Below are 16,812 nucleotides of genomic sequence, written 5' to 3' on the forward strand. Positions count from 1 at the left end.
AAAAAAAAAAAAAAAAAGATTATTAACAGCATGAGCTGGGCAGGTTGGTACACACCTGTAATCCCAGCATGGGAAAGGCTATGGCCTCATAGTGAGAGCCTGTCTCAACTTTTCACCAAAAAAAGATCATTATGAGGGGCGAAACTGGGCCTTATGAGGGGGGGAGCAGTGGCGCACACTTTTGATCCTAGCACTAGGGAGGGAGGCAGAGGCTGGCAGATCTCTGAGTTTAAGTCTAGTCTGCTAACACAGTGAGTTCCAGGCCAAGCAGGACTACATATTGAGACACTGCCTAAAAAATAACAAAAGAGCAACAAAAAAAGCCCAATTAAGACAAAATATCAGAGGACAATGAAGCTTAAAAGCATAAATTAGGAAAATTTTCAGATATAACCAATTTTCCCAAAGCCTTTTAAAAATATTAAGCAGCACATTTATATGTAAGCTATGTGCCTATGTGTACACATACATACAAACACATAAGCACTCATCTTCATATATATGGCATAGCACAAACTAAGTAGCATGGGATACTTTCTTATATTTACAAAGTTTAGTTCCGGTTAGTTCTTAGGGAAAGAAAGTCTAAGAAATTTCAATTCAAATAAAATGAGAAAACTAAACATTTTATGACAGTCTTGAAGATAAAGTATCACTAGGAGGAAAACCTGAGATACTACAGAAAAACTACACAGGTCAGAATTTGCTAGGCATGTTCAATCAGGCTTATTCTCTTGGAAAGGGGGTCATAGTTCTGTGCTCATGCCTAAGAAGGGTGAGTCCTGAGCTACAGTAGAGCTGCAAGCACAATTGTGCATGGAGAGAGACAGACCTGGAGCAAAAGATTCCTAGAAGCGGCAGCAACAAAGAGCAGCAATACACAGAGGAGCTACAATTCTCTCCTAACAACAATAAGATGAAAAAGTATTTGCCGCTCCTACTCTACACTGAACTATTGCAGATTAAAAAAAAAAATACTTTTATCAAAACCAAAGGTTCCAATTCTGGAGTTCTAAAAACTGAAGTTAGATGGAAACTGTAAAAATCTATTGTAAGTCAGGCGGTGGTGGCACACGCCTTTAATCCCAGCACTTGGGAGGCAGAGATAGGTGGATCTCTGTGAGTTAGAGGCCAGTCTGGTCTACAGAGTGAGTTCCAGGAACAGCCAGGGCTACACAGAGAAACCCTATCTGGAAAAACCAAACCAAAAAAAGAAAGAAAGAAAGAAAGGAAAAAAGAAAGAAAGAAAGAAAGAAAGAAAGAAAGAAAGAAAGAAAGAAAGAAAGAAAGAAGAGAACAAAAATGAAACAAAGATGTTCTTCCACGTAAGGGCAGTGCAAACAATGAATGTGGCTGTCTACAAAAACTGCAAACAATGCTCTTCAAATTGCTGGCCACAGACAGGCCCAGTAACGTGACCACCATCACAGCCCACCACGGACCTGCATGGGTTGCCAGTAAGTCCTATCAGTGCTAAAACTTGGCTGCATGATTAGTCAGGAATATTGCAGAAGAACTTCTTACTGTAAAATTTTTTCCTATAATGAAAACTCGCACGAAAGTGTAAAAGCAGAATCAAAACCCCAATAAAAAACTATAAAAGCGCAAAAGCAGAATGTTATCAGCATCAATACATAGTATGAGATGTATACTATTTACATATTTTGATTTTTTAACTGTATGGTATATACCCATACATATATGGTAAAGAAGGATGGTGCCAACTTTTCCCAGCAAGCCACAAAAAAAAAAAAAAAAAAAAAACACTGACTAGTTTCAGCTTACAGAAACTTGGGTAGGGATGCTGCTTTAAGGGGATTGTCAGCTTTACCCATCAACAGAGATGGATCTGACACTAAACTTCCAGTTGCTTCATTATTTGTACAATGTAGAAGGTAAGTGATCACTTAAAACAAAACACTAATTTTTTGTATAATTTATCGTAACACACCAAATACTTTCTCACTGGTGCAGTCATGCAGTCATGCAGTCATGGGAGGAGAAGCAAGCTGTGTATATGTGTAAAGAAAGACCCTCAGGTACAGAAAGGAAAATGTTAGCAACAGCTACATACACACAGCAAGTTACAGAGCTGGGAAGAAATACCCACTGATAAACACAACCTTTCCTTATTCACTTTTTTCAAAGTAACTACATTAAAGAAAGAAAATACTCTATGCATCCTAATTCATAGTACCAAATTCTCAAAATTACAGTAAGAATTTTATCAAAGAACAGAAGTGACATGTTACTGGACAGCATTAGAAATGTTTTTTAGTATAGAATGTGATTAAAAACCTGAGTTTTTATTTGCAGAATCTTCTAGGTTCTCAGCATTTGAAGTGGCTAAATTTTGGTCTATAGATACAACAGCCCTTTTATCTTCACATGTTCTTGCATCTGGGTTATGGTAGGCATCTATATTCTGTCTGTGCATCCTATTCAAATCAGCTGAGAGGGAAAAATAATCCATTTATTTCAATAAACACATTTCTATAGTTACTCTTAAACTTATTACATTTAAAAATAAAAAGTCAGAGGTTAAAACAGGACAACACTGGGAATGGCTAGATGGCGGCTGCAGCTCTGAAACACCTTCACTAAAAACTCTCAAGAGCCTGCGAAATCAACTCAAAACTAGGACTGAAATTAAGGATACATAAATCTTTGACATGCTATCAAAGCCATGTTAACATACCCACTGTCAGTTCAGAAATCAGAATTTCTTTAGTATAAAACTCAAAATAAGTCAGAGTGCAATTTCCCCCAAACCTAAAAACAATGAAACAGCATGTTCTCGTGGAATGTTAAAATGCATCCACACATTCTTTAGCAACTCTTCTTCACAATGTGGAATCCAAGTCTTCATTACTGTGGTCTGTGTATTATCTGTGTATTATCTCACGTGAGAGCGGGACACTGCCAGGACATGATACATGACTTTAGGGCTGCTTCACAAAGACATTAGTTCCATCTTCTCTGATCACTGATTGTCTCACTGCAGGGAAAACCAACTGCCATATCATAATGGCCGTCAAGTATACTATGGAGAAACTGAAGCTCCCTGAGCTACATGGAAGCCATGGTAGACACATCTTATACTACAACCTTAGGCTAAACCATCAAACAGAAACAACCAGAAAAAAATAATAATAACCACTCAAAAAAAAAATCACTACCTGAAGAAGCACAAAGTAGTATGCACTTCTTATTATAAAACATTACCCTGGAATTGTGTATTACCTAGCAATAGACTTGCTATGTCTGTTAAGTAGGTAATACCTAATTCAACTGATAGATTGTCTGGCATGTGCAAACTAGGTCAAACCACCAGTCTCAGAAACAGACTTGCATGTTTATAGAATTCAAGTTTTAAAAGTGCGTACATATAAACCTGTCTACCTACTCCTCCTAAAACACTGTGCTAATAACAGTAAAAATGAACTTAAACACAGATGTAAGAATTATCTACTAGGAAGAACATTATATTCAAGGATGTATTTTGAAAGTGACACATATTTAGAATACCATACAGAACAGTCCAAATACCGAGTGAACATATACAGGAGAACAAAGCTCAGCATAATGACGGTTTACATCCTCAAATTACATTTAGGCCATCTTGGGTTTAGAAAATAGACAAGAACTTCAAGGTAAACAAACAGGAAAATGTGCCAATGAGACATATCCTATGGTCACACAAGCCTGGTAACTTAAGCCCATTCACACACAGAAAAATACACGTAGATGTGGTGGCTCACATCTGTGATCCCAGCTCTCCTACAGCACAATACAGGAAATAAACCAGGAAGCTCGGCTTGTGGAAGCCAGCCAGACTGGAATATGAAGAGCTACACAGTGAGACCCACCTCAGCAAGGTAGCATGAACTGACTCCTGAGAGTTTTCTCTGGCCTCCACATGTGCACCATGACATGTGCATGCCCTCATACTCACACTCACTCACACACAAATATGAAGAAAAAGAATAACAGAGGAGATGGGAAGATGACTCAACAGTTAAAAACACCTACCACTCTATTATGGGACCAGAGTTCAGTTCCACTACCCACACTGGCAGCTCACAAACACCTGCAACCTTCATCTTCAAGGGATCTGATGGCCTCTTCTAATTTCCATGGCATGGGCAGAAAAACGACTATAACACACACACATACACACACATACACACACATACACACACACACACACACACACACACACACACACACACACTTTCTTTTAAAATGAAGTAGAAAAATAGAAATGGGGGAGGGGCGCAGTAGGTAAAGGCACTCACTGCTAGCCTCACCAGGTCCCACATGGGGAAGAGAAATCAAACCATCTCCCTGATGTCTGGTAACATGCACACCCACCCTGTATCAAGTGAGTAATGGGGCTGAGATGAAGAGGGGAGTTAAATATAATCAAAGTACATAATGTACATGCTTGTATATGTCACAACGAAAACCACTGCTTATACAAAACATGCCAATGAGACAGAAAGGGCTGGTAAGACGGCTCGGTGGTTAGTGTAGTTGCCAGGCAAGCAGCAGTTGTGAGGACTGCTTCAGATCCTTAGAATACACAAAAATGGGGCTGGCAAGATGGCTCAGAGGTTAAGAGCACTGACTGCTCTTCCAGAGGTCCTGAGTTCAATTCCCAGCAGCCACATGGTGGCTCACAACCATCTGTAATGAGACCTAGTGTCCTCTTCTGGTGTGCAGATATATACATGGAAGCAGAATGTTGTATACATAATAAATAAAATACTAAAAAAAAAAAAAAAAAAGAATACACAAAAATGCTGGGTAGGCAATGGAGACCAGGCCATAATTCCAGCACTCAGAAGTTGTAGAGACAAAAGACTCCTGGAGAAAGCTGGCTTAGCTCTCCATACCAGTGAGCTCTGGGTTTAACTGAGAGACCTTGCCTCATTGAAAATGTGGAGAATAATAAGGAAAACACCAATGTCAACATCTAGCCTCCACACATAGATACACACATACGCACCCATGCACACTGAACACACATATACGCATATTTAAAAAAGAAAAAGAAAAGGGCAATTTTTAAAACAGCATCTAATAAGATCAAAATATGAAAAACTTGGCGAAGTATGTGCAGGATTTGAAATTCAATTTTCAGCCAGGGGGGTCACCATGTGAGGAACTGTATTAAAGGGTTGCAGCATTAAGAAGGTCGAGAACCATTGCTGTAGAGTTGTTAAAACTTTAACACATGTAGTTTCAAGTTAACATCACTATAGCCAGTTAAGTTTTCAAAGCTCCACCACCAAAACATACCCATCTTACTATTTATAATTATTTGTATTCCCAGCCTACAGCCTCTGGGCCAGTTCTTTATAACTTTTTATTTTGAGAATGTCATGTAATAGAAATGTACAAAGGCAATTTTCAGAATGGATCTTTTCCTTATCTGAACTTTTGAGTCTCATGAATTATGTGCACCAACCATTCATTCCTTTGTATTGCTAAGTAGCTCCCCCAACACACACACACTGGATAAATAAGCATATCCATTCACCTACTCAAACATCTTATAATATCTTAGCTTTTATAGGACCTTTAATAAAGAGTTCTACTGAATAAAGATCACTTAATTATGGCACAACCAATTAAAACATGTTTTTATTTAAAAACAATTGGTTCTGCTCTATTTCATTATTAAGTTATTTTCCCTTAAAAAGATCTAGGGGTGAGAAGTGAAGATTCGCCTGCTTTAGTTTCTCTCCATCAGGAGACCAAAAGTAAACAAAAGGAATTAAGTACATGACTAAGCAGCAGAACTAGAGTCAGCTGTAAGTACATAGGGACACACCCTCGTCATCATAGTGAGCCTCCCTAAACATCTCAATAGAATACCAAAGTCATGTTTCCCCATCTCTAAAATGTAACACCCACATACAAACTTGATACCTTTTAGGTAATGACTCATTACCTTGAATATAGTATTTAAGAGGAGTTTCACTGTCCTTGGTAAAACATTTTCTCTGTTTCATTTGATGTTTACAATATTAAATAGACTGCACATTATTACTTAAAATAGAAACCTCAGAGGTATTGTCTTCATTTCCTCCAGGGTAAGCAATTCTAAAGCAGTGTTTACAATTCAAGAATCCATACTTCACTACAAACGTATCCCATAATTATATTGCTTTAGGTTTCCTTGAAAGTTCTGGAATCACTCTGTCCCAGTGTCTGATGGGGCCTCCCCCATGGTAGCTAGGCTATTTCTGACAACTCATGACTCCAATTTCCTTAAGCTACAACTTAAGCTACACACTCATCAATCCAGGCCTCCTCCTGGGCACTAAGAAGAAAAGTAAACTTGGCCTCCAGCTGAGCAGGAGCTCTTGGGAGTAGCTGGGAAAGCAGAATGAAGGCAGAGATGAGGATCCTCCAATTCTAGACCAGAACAAACAGAATCCTGCACTCACCCTCACTGCTCCTAGACCCACACAGTACAGCCAAGGAGGAAGGGATTCTAAAATGGAGCAGAGGCTCAATGGAAGAAGTCTCCTCTCTTGGAAAAGAAGCAACCAAAATCAGAATTCCACAGATATGGGAAGGAAACTCCAACTGCCACTAAGCCTCTTAGACATGCTTGGCACAGCACTTTTTAAATTTATTGCCTCATTAATAAGGGCCTATTATAGTATCATGAGTAAATAAGTGAAAATTATTTTTCTAACACATTCAAATACATACTTCAAATAAGAAATGTCCACCTACCTGTACAACATTTAATAACCTCATCTATTAGGAAAAGGTAACAAGAACTCTGGTCTTCTAAACCTATGATGATATAAGTTCTACATAATTCTGACACCACTTTTATAATGGGTCCTCTCTTTAGTCCTTATGTCAATTACTAAACCCTTTATTCGACTTAGCAACAGTTATCCAAAAACTATTTTATTTAGGTAACAAAGCTTATTAAGTAGTTTTTTTTTGTTGTTTTTTTTTTTTTTTTTTTTGATACAGAGTTGCACCATGTAGCTTTGGCTGGCTAACCCACAGAGATCCACCTGTGCTGGTATTAAAGGCTTGCACCACCACACCAATCAAACATAAAATAATAAGTAAATAAATACATATATAGCTGAAGGATTGCAACTCTGCAACCTTTCGGAGTCTCTGAAATGACACCCCCAGCGCAAAGAAGCCATATATTGAACAAGTATACTCCATACATGAATTAAAAACAGATCCCTTCCCACAAATACTCCAGTTATTTGTAAATTTTATTAGTCTAAAATAAACTTGCAATATGAATTTAATATTTTCAGTAAAAAATATACCACTATATATTATACTATACTATAAATAGATGCATATATATTATACTATACTATATGATACATATATGTATCATATACTATACTATACTTGTCTGGATAAGCACCAACTAACATAAATTATTCTTTGCAGTTTGGTGACTATCACCAGAAAATGGAAAGTGTATTATTCTGCAGAAAAAAGGGGTTTGTAACAGCTATTATATTCATAATCAGGAGAGCATCTTTGCATTAAATCATAAAATAAAAGCTTATTATATAGTCTGATTGCCCACCTCTTTATATTCTCCACTCTTAAAACACAGGAAATAATTCATTTAAAGCAAGTTCATAGACATATCATACTTATCAGATTTCCTTTGGCATCTCTGAGAGGAGCACCACCTCCGCCCTTCCCCCAGGGGTTGTAAATTCTCATTTCTGCTTCCAGTTTAGCTTCATATTCTTCTTTTTCTAAACGTTCTTTCTTCCTTCTTGCTTCTCTTTCCCGAATCTTGACAACATAAGATATGCTTAAAGTAAATATTGACTTATAGGAGACTCAGACAAGAGACTAGCAATATTACTATTTAATTTTTCTGGTAAAAAAAAAATACAGATATTTTTTAAGTACGCTTATTCACTACAGACTTAAGAATTACAAATAAGAATGCTAATCTAGGAATGCAGGAATCTGACCTGGAACTTCAAGGAAAAGCCCTCACCCAACACCCATACCAGTCAACCTGACCCCTTATACATCACACCCAGAGTGCTGCTCCAGGACCAAGTCAACCCACCCTACAGCTCAGCATGGAAACCCCACAGAGAAAGCACTGCCCAAACTCACTGTGCCTCCCACTCTGCCACCTAAAGGCCACCAGTAGAATCCAGAGAGTTTTCCTTCTACTTCTGACCTCTGCATCAAGAATCTAAGCCTATAGAAAGCTCACACCTGGGCCCAGAAGTTGCACCTATACTCCCTAGGGAAAAGCAACAAAACAAAACAAAAATAACTAAATAAATAAAACAAAACAAAGAAAAAATTGAATATAAATATTTTACAAGGGGCTGGGTCAGTTAAGAGCAAACACTGCTCTTGCAAAGGACTTAAGCTTGATTCCCACACAGGGAAGTTCACAACTGCCTATAACTCCAGCTCCTGGAGGAACTGACACAACTGTGGCCATCGGCACTCATTTACACAGATACATAAACACATAATAAAAATAAATACATTCATGAAAAACTGGCAAGGGACTAGGAATGTGGAACCCTGCCTAGAAAGTACTAAATCAACCTTTACAACACATAAACATGGTGGCACCAAGGAGGGAAAAGGAAACAGGAGGACTAGGATTACAAGGCCATCCTTTCTTCACCACAGAATGAGTTCAATGCCAGCCAGCTACACATGAACCCTAATTCAAGAAAACAAAGCAACAAAAACCATACTTCATAATGTGGAGCTACACCTTGAATCTTGCCCCTGGGCAACTCTTACAAACTCCTAAGCAAGTTTTCTTTAACCAATATAAACTACAAAAGAAGCCAGTGTGCTTCATGTAAGTATTCCACTAATATAGTCCCTATTGGTCCATGCCTTGTGCATGAAAGATTAGAGAAGTGTCTCTTGGACATCCTTGCTTTCTCCCCATGGTTCTTAGCACCTCCTAGATGAACTGAAGTGGTAAAAGTTCATTAAAGGTTTCTCTAGAGCCAGCATGATGACTCCAAAGGTCAAATAAACTGCTACCAACCCTGACTACCTGAGTCTGATCCCAAAAAGACACATGGTAGAAGTCAACAACCACACACACATATACACACAACACATAAATAAGCAATTCCTAGGAGGAGACACAGGAAAATACAAAAATAAAGTGAATAAAGCTCCCAGACATATACCAAGAATGTCTATAACTAACAAGCAGCTCAAATATCCACTATATATGAAGCCCTAACTGTCTAAGACAAGACCACCATTTCTTACAGCATTCTAGTGTATGCACTTCAAAGCTTACCACATTGCCTGTTACTGTTTTCTCCTAAGGTATAAGTCAGTCAGTCACCACCAAATGAATAAAGGAAGGAAGGAAGGAATACCTGCTCTTGCAAAGCTTCTTGGTAAGATTGAAGTGACTGTTTGGAAGGTTTTGGTTTATCTTCAAAGATCAGTCCTGAATTCATCAGTCGATCACTTAAAAGTTTCTGGTCATTCTGTCCAACAGTATCCCTAAACATCAAATAAATAATTTGAATCAATTTATTATTATAAGAGCAAGCAAATTTTAGAAGAAAAGAAAAACAATTCTTTGAAACTGCCTGGCATATAAAACCATCTTTAAGAAGAAAGCCAGCAAGATGGGTCAGCAGGTATAGCACCTACTTTTCCATGCCTGGACCACATGGCACAAAGAAGCACCTCCTGCAAACTGTTCTCCAGCCTCCACATGCATGCCAAAGCATGTGCGCATACTGTGGCTCATTTGTGCACATGCAAACACATTCACAAAAGTTAAAAAACAAAAGATAAAATAAAGTTTTAAAGAGGAAGAAATCCTTAATTAAATTACTCCTTCATAAAATCTCCCATCTCTGTTTTTAAAACATGGAACTTACAAATTTATTCAATCTGTATCTTTAACTAAGAAGTAATGACATAGGTTTGATTCTGATTCCCAGGACTCACAATTACCTACTATCTAAAACCACTTCCCTTGTGGACACCTCTGTAGGTATGCACGCTCCCCCACACACATATATACAAAATAAAATAAAAACTAAAAAGACAGTATCAACAGAATAAAAAGGCAACCCACAAATGCTTTAACATCCATAATATAAAAAGACTACAAATTCAACCACAAATGATTAATAAACATTTCTCCAAAGAAGATACAAACAGCCAACAGCATATGAAAATATGCTCAACACCACTAAATCAATAAGGAGATACAAATCACAACTACACCGAGGACTGGAAATATGGCTCAATAACGGAATGCTTGCCTAGCATCTATAAGTGTTCAATCCCCAGCACTGAGAAAGGGGAAGGAAAAACAACACTACTGTGATGGGATGGGGAGATAGTTCCTTCAATAATGTGCTCACAGAGTGTGATGAGATCTGAAGTCGTCTAAACTAATCTCTGGGCAGGCCTATGGGCTTGACTAGGTAAACTGAGGTCAGAAACCCTGCCCCCCACTCTACTCTTCTCTCCTCTCTCTCTCTCTCTCTCTCTCTCTCTCTCTCTCTCTCTCTCTCTCTCTCTCAACCCTGCCCCCACTCTACTTTCTCTCTCTCTCTCTCTCCTCTCTCTCTCTCTCTCTCTCTCTCTCTCTCCCTCCCTCCCTCCCTCCCTCCCTCCCTCCCCCCCCCCGAGGGTATTTTATACAGCAATAAGAAAAGTAACTAAGACACCAAATGATCACAAGGACCTGCATCTGATCCCCAATACCCACATAAAAAGCTAGGTGTGTTGGAGTACAACTGTAACACCAGCAGGGGTAAAGCAGAGACAGAAAGACACCTAGAGCTCATCAGCCAGTCAGCCTAGCCTAATTGGTCCTAGTGAGAAATCTTGCCTCAAAAGACAAGCTAGGGAGATCCTGAGGAACAATATCTGCAGTTGACCTCCATCAACATGCACCCACATGCATGGGCACACAATGAAATAGCACCTCACACCAAAGGAGCTAGTCAGAAAATAGCAACTGGTGTGGAATATTTAGAGAAACTAGAACCTCTATGCACTGGTAGTGGGAAGGCATAGAGTGTACCACTGTGAAAGTAATATGGCAGTACCTCCAAAATATTTTTAAAATAATTACCATGCAACCTAATAATTACATTTCTGGGTATATACACGTTAAGAACCTGGAAAGATACTTATACAATGATTCTAATAGTGGCATATTTACAACAACTAAAATGATAAAGCAACTCCAATATCCTCCAGTGGATAAACAAGTTAGTAAAACTAATGGTGTAAGCGCACAATGTACTATTATTCAGCCTTGAAAATTCTAATATAATTATAAGACAGTTGAAAACTAAAGACCTGTGCTAAGTGAAATAAGCCAGCCATAGTAAAATACAGTCTGACCCCTCAGGAGGTACTAGCAGTCAAAACAAGAAACAAGAGAATGGTGGCTGCCAGAGGGGCACGTCACAAGAGGAAATGAAGTTGTACCTTTACTGATTTCACAGTACAGAGTTCAGTTTATAGGATGAGAAGCATTCCAGAAATGGCTCTGTAATGTTAGAAAGGCTCTAAAAACTATTAGAAGATCTTATATTATGCATACGTTAGTACTTTTTTAAGTACAGTAAACAAGACAAAATTATTTTAAGTAAAAACTTACGCAACAGGCTGTGCTACATGGTGAGTGAGAGGGGCAGAGATATGAGGGGCAGGCTGTCCTCCAATCACTCCTGAACCATCTTAAAGGGGAAAGGAAAAAAAGAACATTTATTTCCAAAGACTTACTAATAATAATATTTTATCCCTAAGAAAAATGTACAGAGTGCTTATCCCAAGCACCAGAATAACCTTCTGGGCTAAGAGTTAGCAAAAGAACAGAAAAACATAAAACAATTACTTTTTAACTCTGAGTAAAAAGGAAATAACTATGAACACAATTAGCTTTATTTTGGTTTTAAGACTGGTAGTGTGGGATATTTGTACCTGTGTGAAGATGCATTTGCTTTGATTGGTGGAATAAAGAGCTGAATGACCAATAGCTAGGCAGGAGGTATAGGCGGGACTTCCAAGGAAAGAAAAGAAGGGGAGCAGGAATCTAGGGGTTGGGGAGATGTTAGGAGACATGGAGAGGAAACAGGAAATGCAAGATGGAAGAGAGGTAATGGCCAAGTAATAGAACATAGATTAATATAAATGGGTTAATTTAAGTTATAAGAACCAGTTAGGAACAAGCTCTCACAATTAATAAGAAGTCTCTGTATCATTATTTGGGAGCTGGTGGGACAGAGAAAGACTCTTCACTGACTGGCTCTCATTGTGTGACAAAAGCAGACTTGTACCTTCCTCGGTATCCCAGGTTGGCCTTGGATTTTAAAATGGGTATTGCTATGGTTTGTCCTCCAAAATACATGCAGGAGCTTAACTCATAAAAATCTTATGCTAACAAATTTAACAGAGTAGAAGCTTCAGCTCCATAACTGAGTCATAGTGAACTTACAAGAAGAGTGAAAAATACCAAAGATAGACACATGTATATCCTATATATGCTATTTGGGCATATTAGGCCTCTAAAACAAATCACTTAATAAAATATCCTTTCCACATATTGTGTCAAAGTAAGAAAACTGGACTTGATATTAGGTATGAATTTACTGTCAGTAAATATATAATGCTTGGATTAAATAAAGCTGTACCTTTTTCACTTACATACTTCCATAAAACTTACATGCTTCCATAAAAGCAATTACCTTTACTAATGGACTAGAAAACTATGTTTGCCATATAGAAAACTCACAATAAGCAATACTGGGATCCAGTGTGTTTCTGGCACCATAGAAATAGTAAGCGTCATCATAAGGCGTTCGATAGTTAGCTGCCAGATGGGGCGCCAGATGGGGCGCCAGATGGGGCGCCAGATGGGGCGCCAGAGGGGGCGCCAGATGGGGCGCCAGAGGGGGCAGCAGAGGAGGTGGAGGCAGAGGCACTACCCTATAGCAAAAGAAAAATGAAAATTATTCTCATATTTTATTACTTTAAATCAAGATATTTTAATCTTTTGCAAAAAGTACTATTGAAACTAAAAATCAATCTTGTACTAATTGTTCAAGAGAAAATATGAATCAAAAAGCAAACAGCAACAAATTTTAAAACTTCGGGAACATTTTGATAAGAAATGGAGTTAACATAATTGAGTAATATCCAGTAGTCATATGTGCCATATAAAACAAAGAGCTGCTCCCTGCCTCTCAGTAATACAGAAATGAACAACTACAAGAGGACAGTATCCAGTAAAATAAGACAAGGAGACAAGAATGCTAAAGGAACAATAGCAGAATGTCCAGTCTCTCTAAAGAGATGGGAGGAAAGCTTCAAGAGTCCCAGAAAAGGATCACTTCGGTATGTGATAAGGCGAGACACTCAGACAGGACAAAGAGCTCCATAACCTCAGGGCTACAAATGATTCTGTGTGGGCAAGACAGTGTATACAGTGAGTGTTTGTGTGTGGCTACACTTGTGCATGTGTCCGCATGGGTGTTCATATGTCCTTTATGCATACAGGAACACGTGCATGTGGGAGACAATGTGTACCTGTGCATGCGCAAGTGCAGAAGCTATTAGTCACCCTTTCGTGTCAATTCTTGGGATCTGTCCACTTGGTGTTCTGAGACAGGGTCACTCACTGGCCAAGAGTATCCAGTCTCTCCACCTCCCAGCACTGGGACCACAAACACACCATAAAACACCCAACTTTTTTGTATATTACTGACTGAACTATCTCCCCAGCCCAATAGGGTGTATTATATATATATATATATATAACTTACTGGGTTTTCACAGAAAGTAAACCATAATGTGTTAAGTTGAAAATAGTCCTGATATAATCTTGAACAGTTCCTAAACTTAAAATATATAGAAACTTGTATTTCTACATTTCTTTACTGAGTAGGAGACAGTTATATATTTCTTCCAGAATAGTAATGTTCAATAATAAAAATGGCAAGGATAGATTACTTTAGAGGAACAGAAAGAAAAAGAGGAGCTTTGTAGACTGTTACATGAGTATTAACACATTCCCCCTAAAGAATCAGGAGGTCTAAGATGGCACCAAGTCTCTCCAATAGTGAGCAATTCCCACACTTATTAGTCACTCAGTGTGTCTAACATCACTATCATTAACCCAGATACATCAGCAAAAGACAAACCTGAGTAACTGTTAGGAATGGAATCTGTGATTATCAGCAACTCCTAAATTGTACATATACACAGAAGAGTCAAGCTTCACAATGACCCTCCACCTGTAGACAAGTATTACTACCATCTTTAACAATGAGAAAACATTTTTGCATAAAGTCCAGTGAAGCCCGTTCCAACCGTTAATCCAAAACAGAAGCCACTTCACTTCACGCTCTGCAATTCCAGTCTCCGTCTTTAGAGCAGGGAAGTCATTGAAGAAAACAAAGAAAGCAACTGATAAATACTATAAGAAAAGCCCTACAATTTGTTAGTAGCAAATAAAAGACCAAGAACTGCTGAAAGGAAGGACAGCTCAGAAGTATGTGTTACAAGGTTAAGAAAAACATCTACAAATTTAAACATATTCCTACAGTTAGCATATTAACCATAGGCAAAAAAAAAAAGTATAGGTCAGAAAATATCTGTTACAGGGTTTTCTTCATGTACAGATTAGTATAACATGCCTTTTACCTATAGAAATGACATGTTCAATATGTATTACAGGTTGATAATTCAAACAGCCCCAGAGTAAGCCCAGAGAGAACTGAAGCAAAGCTAAAATAAAATCATACAGATATGTGCCATATTAGAAAATTTTTCTGAGTAAGTTAAACAAACAATTCAGTGATTGCCAAGTGGAAATAATGGAACAATGCATAACTTTCCTAAGTTAAAAGATATTAAAAATATAACCAAAAATACTAACATATACTTACTGATCATTTTAAAAATATTAGTCCTCTTTAATAGAAACTTAAAGATTTCTCCTTTTTCTAATAGCAGAGAAAGAATATCAATAACAATGAATACGAAGAGATTATGTGGCAAAGTTATTATTTATCAAACCTCTGAAGGCCAGCGTCCTCTGCTGCAGCACACCCTCTAAACAGAAGACACAACAATGCCTTACCTATTCCCAAAAACAAAACATTGTAAACAAGCACCTGGGATGCACCACTTCACCAAGGGTGCAGTTGAGTCCATTGTACAAGTCTTCATTGTGAGAAGGGGCGCAATGAACTGACGGGATGGGTGGGACTGACGGGGCAGAGAGAGGAGGGAGAGGTGTCTGGAAAGCTACTCTGGGTCTCTCAGGTGGTATCATCTCTTCAAAGGGTCTTGGTGTCAAACTAAACTGCTTTACTCTATCAGGCTAAAATAAAGAAAAAGAAAACAAAAACAAAAACAAACCTGTTTGTTATATAGAATCATAAGTTTAAAGGTGACAAGGACCTCCAAGGACCCTCTATCCCAGCAGTTACAGAACAGCAGAATTTTATAGCTATAAAAGACTTTAAAGATCTGATTCTTACTTATAAGTGGGGAACTGAGGCTCCCTGAGAAGCACATAAATCACCTAATGTCTCATGATTAATAAATAAACAACAACTGCAGCCAGGCATGAACTTGAAGTACAAAACTCTCTCTGTACAGAACGGCACTATACCATGTCTCTACTCAGCTGCCACTATGAGAGCAAAGTGTACTGTGGAGCAGCCCGAGCAAGCGCTCTGTGTGCAGCATCAGAGAGGAAAGACAGACGCACAGGTTTGGCAGGCCACAGTCTCCTCAAGACCATCTGACTCAGCACGTGTCAAATCAGCCACAGGCAACATGTCCACAGAGAACTAAGCTGTGCTGCATAAAAATTTATTAACAAAAAAATTTGTCAACTGGATGTGCCATATTTAAGAATATCATTTAAAAGAAGAATATCATTTTATGTTCTTTTTAAATATTTGAACACCAAGATAATGTTTAACTATTACTACTATGTATTTATTCAACTTGACACTCTTTAGGTGATTCAATTCCAGAATAAGATACTATAAAACTTAACATGCCAACACATGCCATTAAAAAACCAAGTTTCCAAAAGCTAATTTTTTTATTGTTGTTGTTTTTTGGTTTTCGAGACAGGGTTTCTCCGTATTGCTTTGGAGGTCCCCTGAAACTATCTCTGTAGACCAGGCTGGCCACTGCCTCCCAAGTGCTGGGATTAAAGGCATGCCCCACCAATGCCAGGCCAAAAGCTAATTTTTTATTGTAATGGCTACTTTAAAAATATTTAATGGAAGCCGGACGTTTGTGGTGCACGCCTTTAATCCCAGCACTCAGGAGGCAGAGGCAGGTGGATCTCTGTGAGTTCAAGACCAGCCTGGTCTACAAGAGCTAGTTTCAGGACAGCCTCCAAAGCCACAGAGAAAACCTGTCTCAAAACCACCCCCCCAAAAAAAAAATATTTAATGGAAAACAAAAAAGATTACCTTTGGGCCCTACGTATTTCTTTCTGGAAGACAATATAATCACGAAGGTTTTTTTTTCTCTGCAGTACCAGGAATCTGGGACTGAACCTAAGACCTCACTCATGCTAGGCAGCAGCTCTCCTACTGAGCTATATATAACACTGGTCCTTTTAATTTTCTTGTTTAGTTTTTTACTTTATGAGTCTTATTAAGTTGCCCAGAGTAGCTATGAACTTACCCCATAGCCCAAAGAGATCTTGAACTTGTCTCAACCTTTCAAATAACTTTATAAAAAGAATATGATCAGGCCTGGCTCAGGAATGATTTC

The 16,812-nt window shown here is 38.4% G+C and overlaps 1 protein-coding gene across 13 annotated transcripts in view; it reads right to left on the reverse strand.

The window, feature by feature from the left end:
* LOC100751044 (centrosome and spindle pole associated protein 1) overlaps positions 1–16,812 on the reverse strand; it is a 99,227-nt gene that overhangs the window by 23,430 nt on the left and 58,985 nt on the right. For all 13 annotated transcript variants that reach the window (XM_035440013.1, XM_035440016.1, XM_035440020.1 and 10 more), the window contains 6 exons: positions 15,183–15,391; positions 12,800–12,993; positions 11,666–11,744; positions 9,405–9,534; positions 7,665–7,812; positions 2,299–2,451 (listed from right to left, as the gene is read on the reverse strand). In XM_035440013.1, the coding sequence (XP_035295904.1) occupies positions 2,299–2,451; positions 7,665–7,812; positions 9,405–9,534; positions 11,666–11,744; positions 12,800–12,993; positions 15,183–15,391 (913 nt within the window). The remainder of the gene's footprint in view (positions 1–2,298; positions 2,452–7,664; positions 7,813–9,404; positions 9,535–11,665; positions 11,745–12,799; positions 12,994–15,182; positions 15,392–16,812) is intronic.

This window comes from Cricetulus griseus, chromosome 2, assembly GCF_003668045.3.
Source record: "Cricetulus griseus strain 17A/GY chromosome 2, alternate assembly CriGri-PICRH-1.0, whole genome shotgun sequence".
Classification (NCBI taxonomy): Eukaryota; Metazoa; Chordata; class Mammalia; order Rodentia; family Cricetidae; genus Cricetulus; species Cricetulus griseus.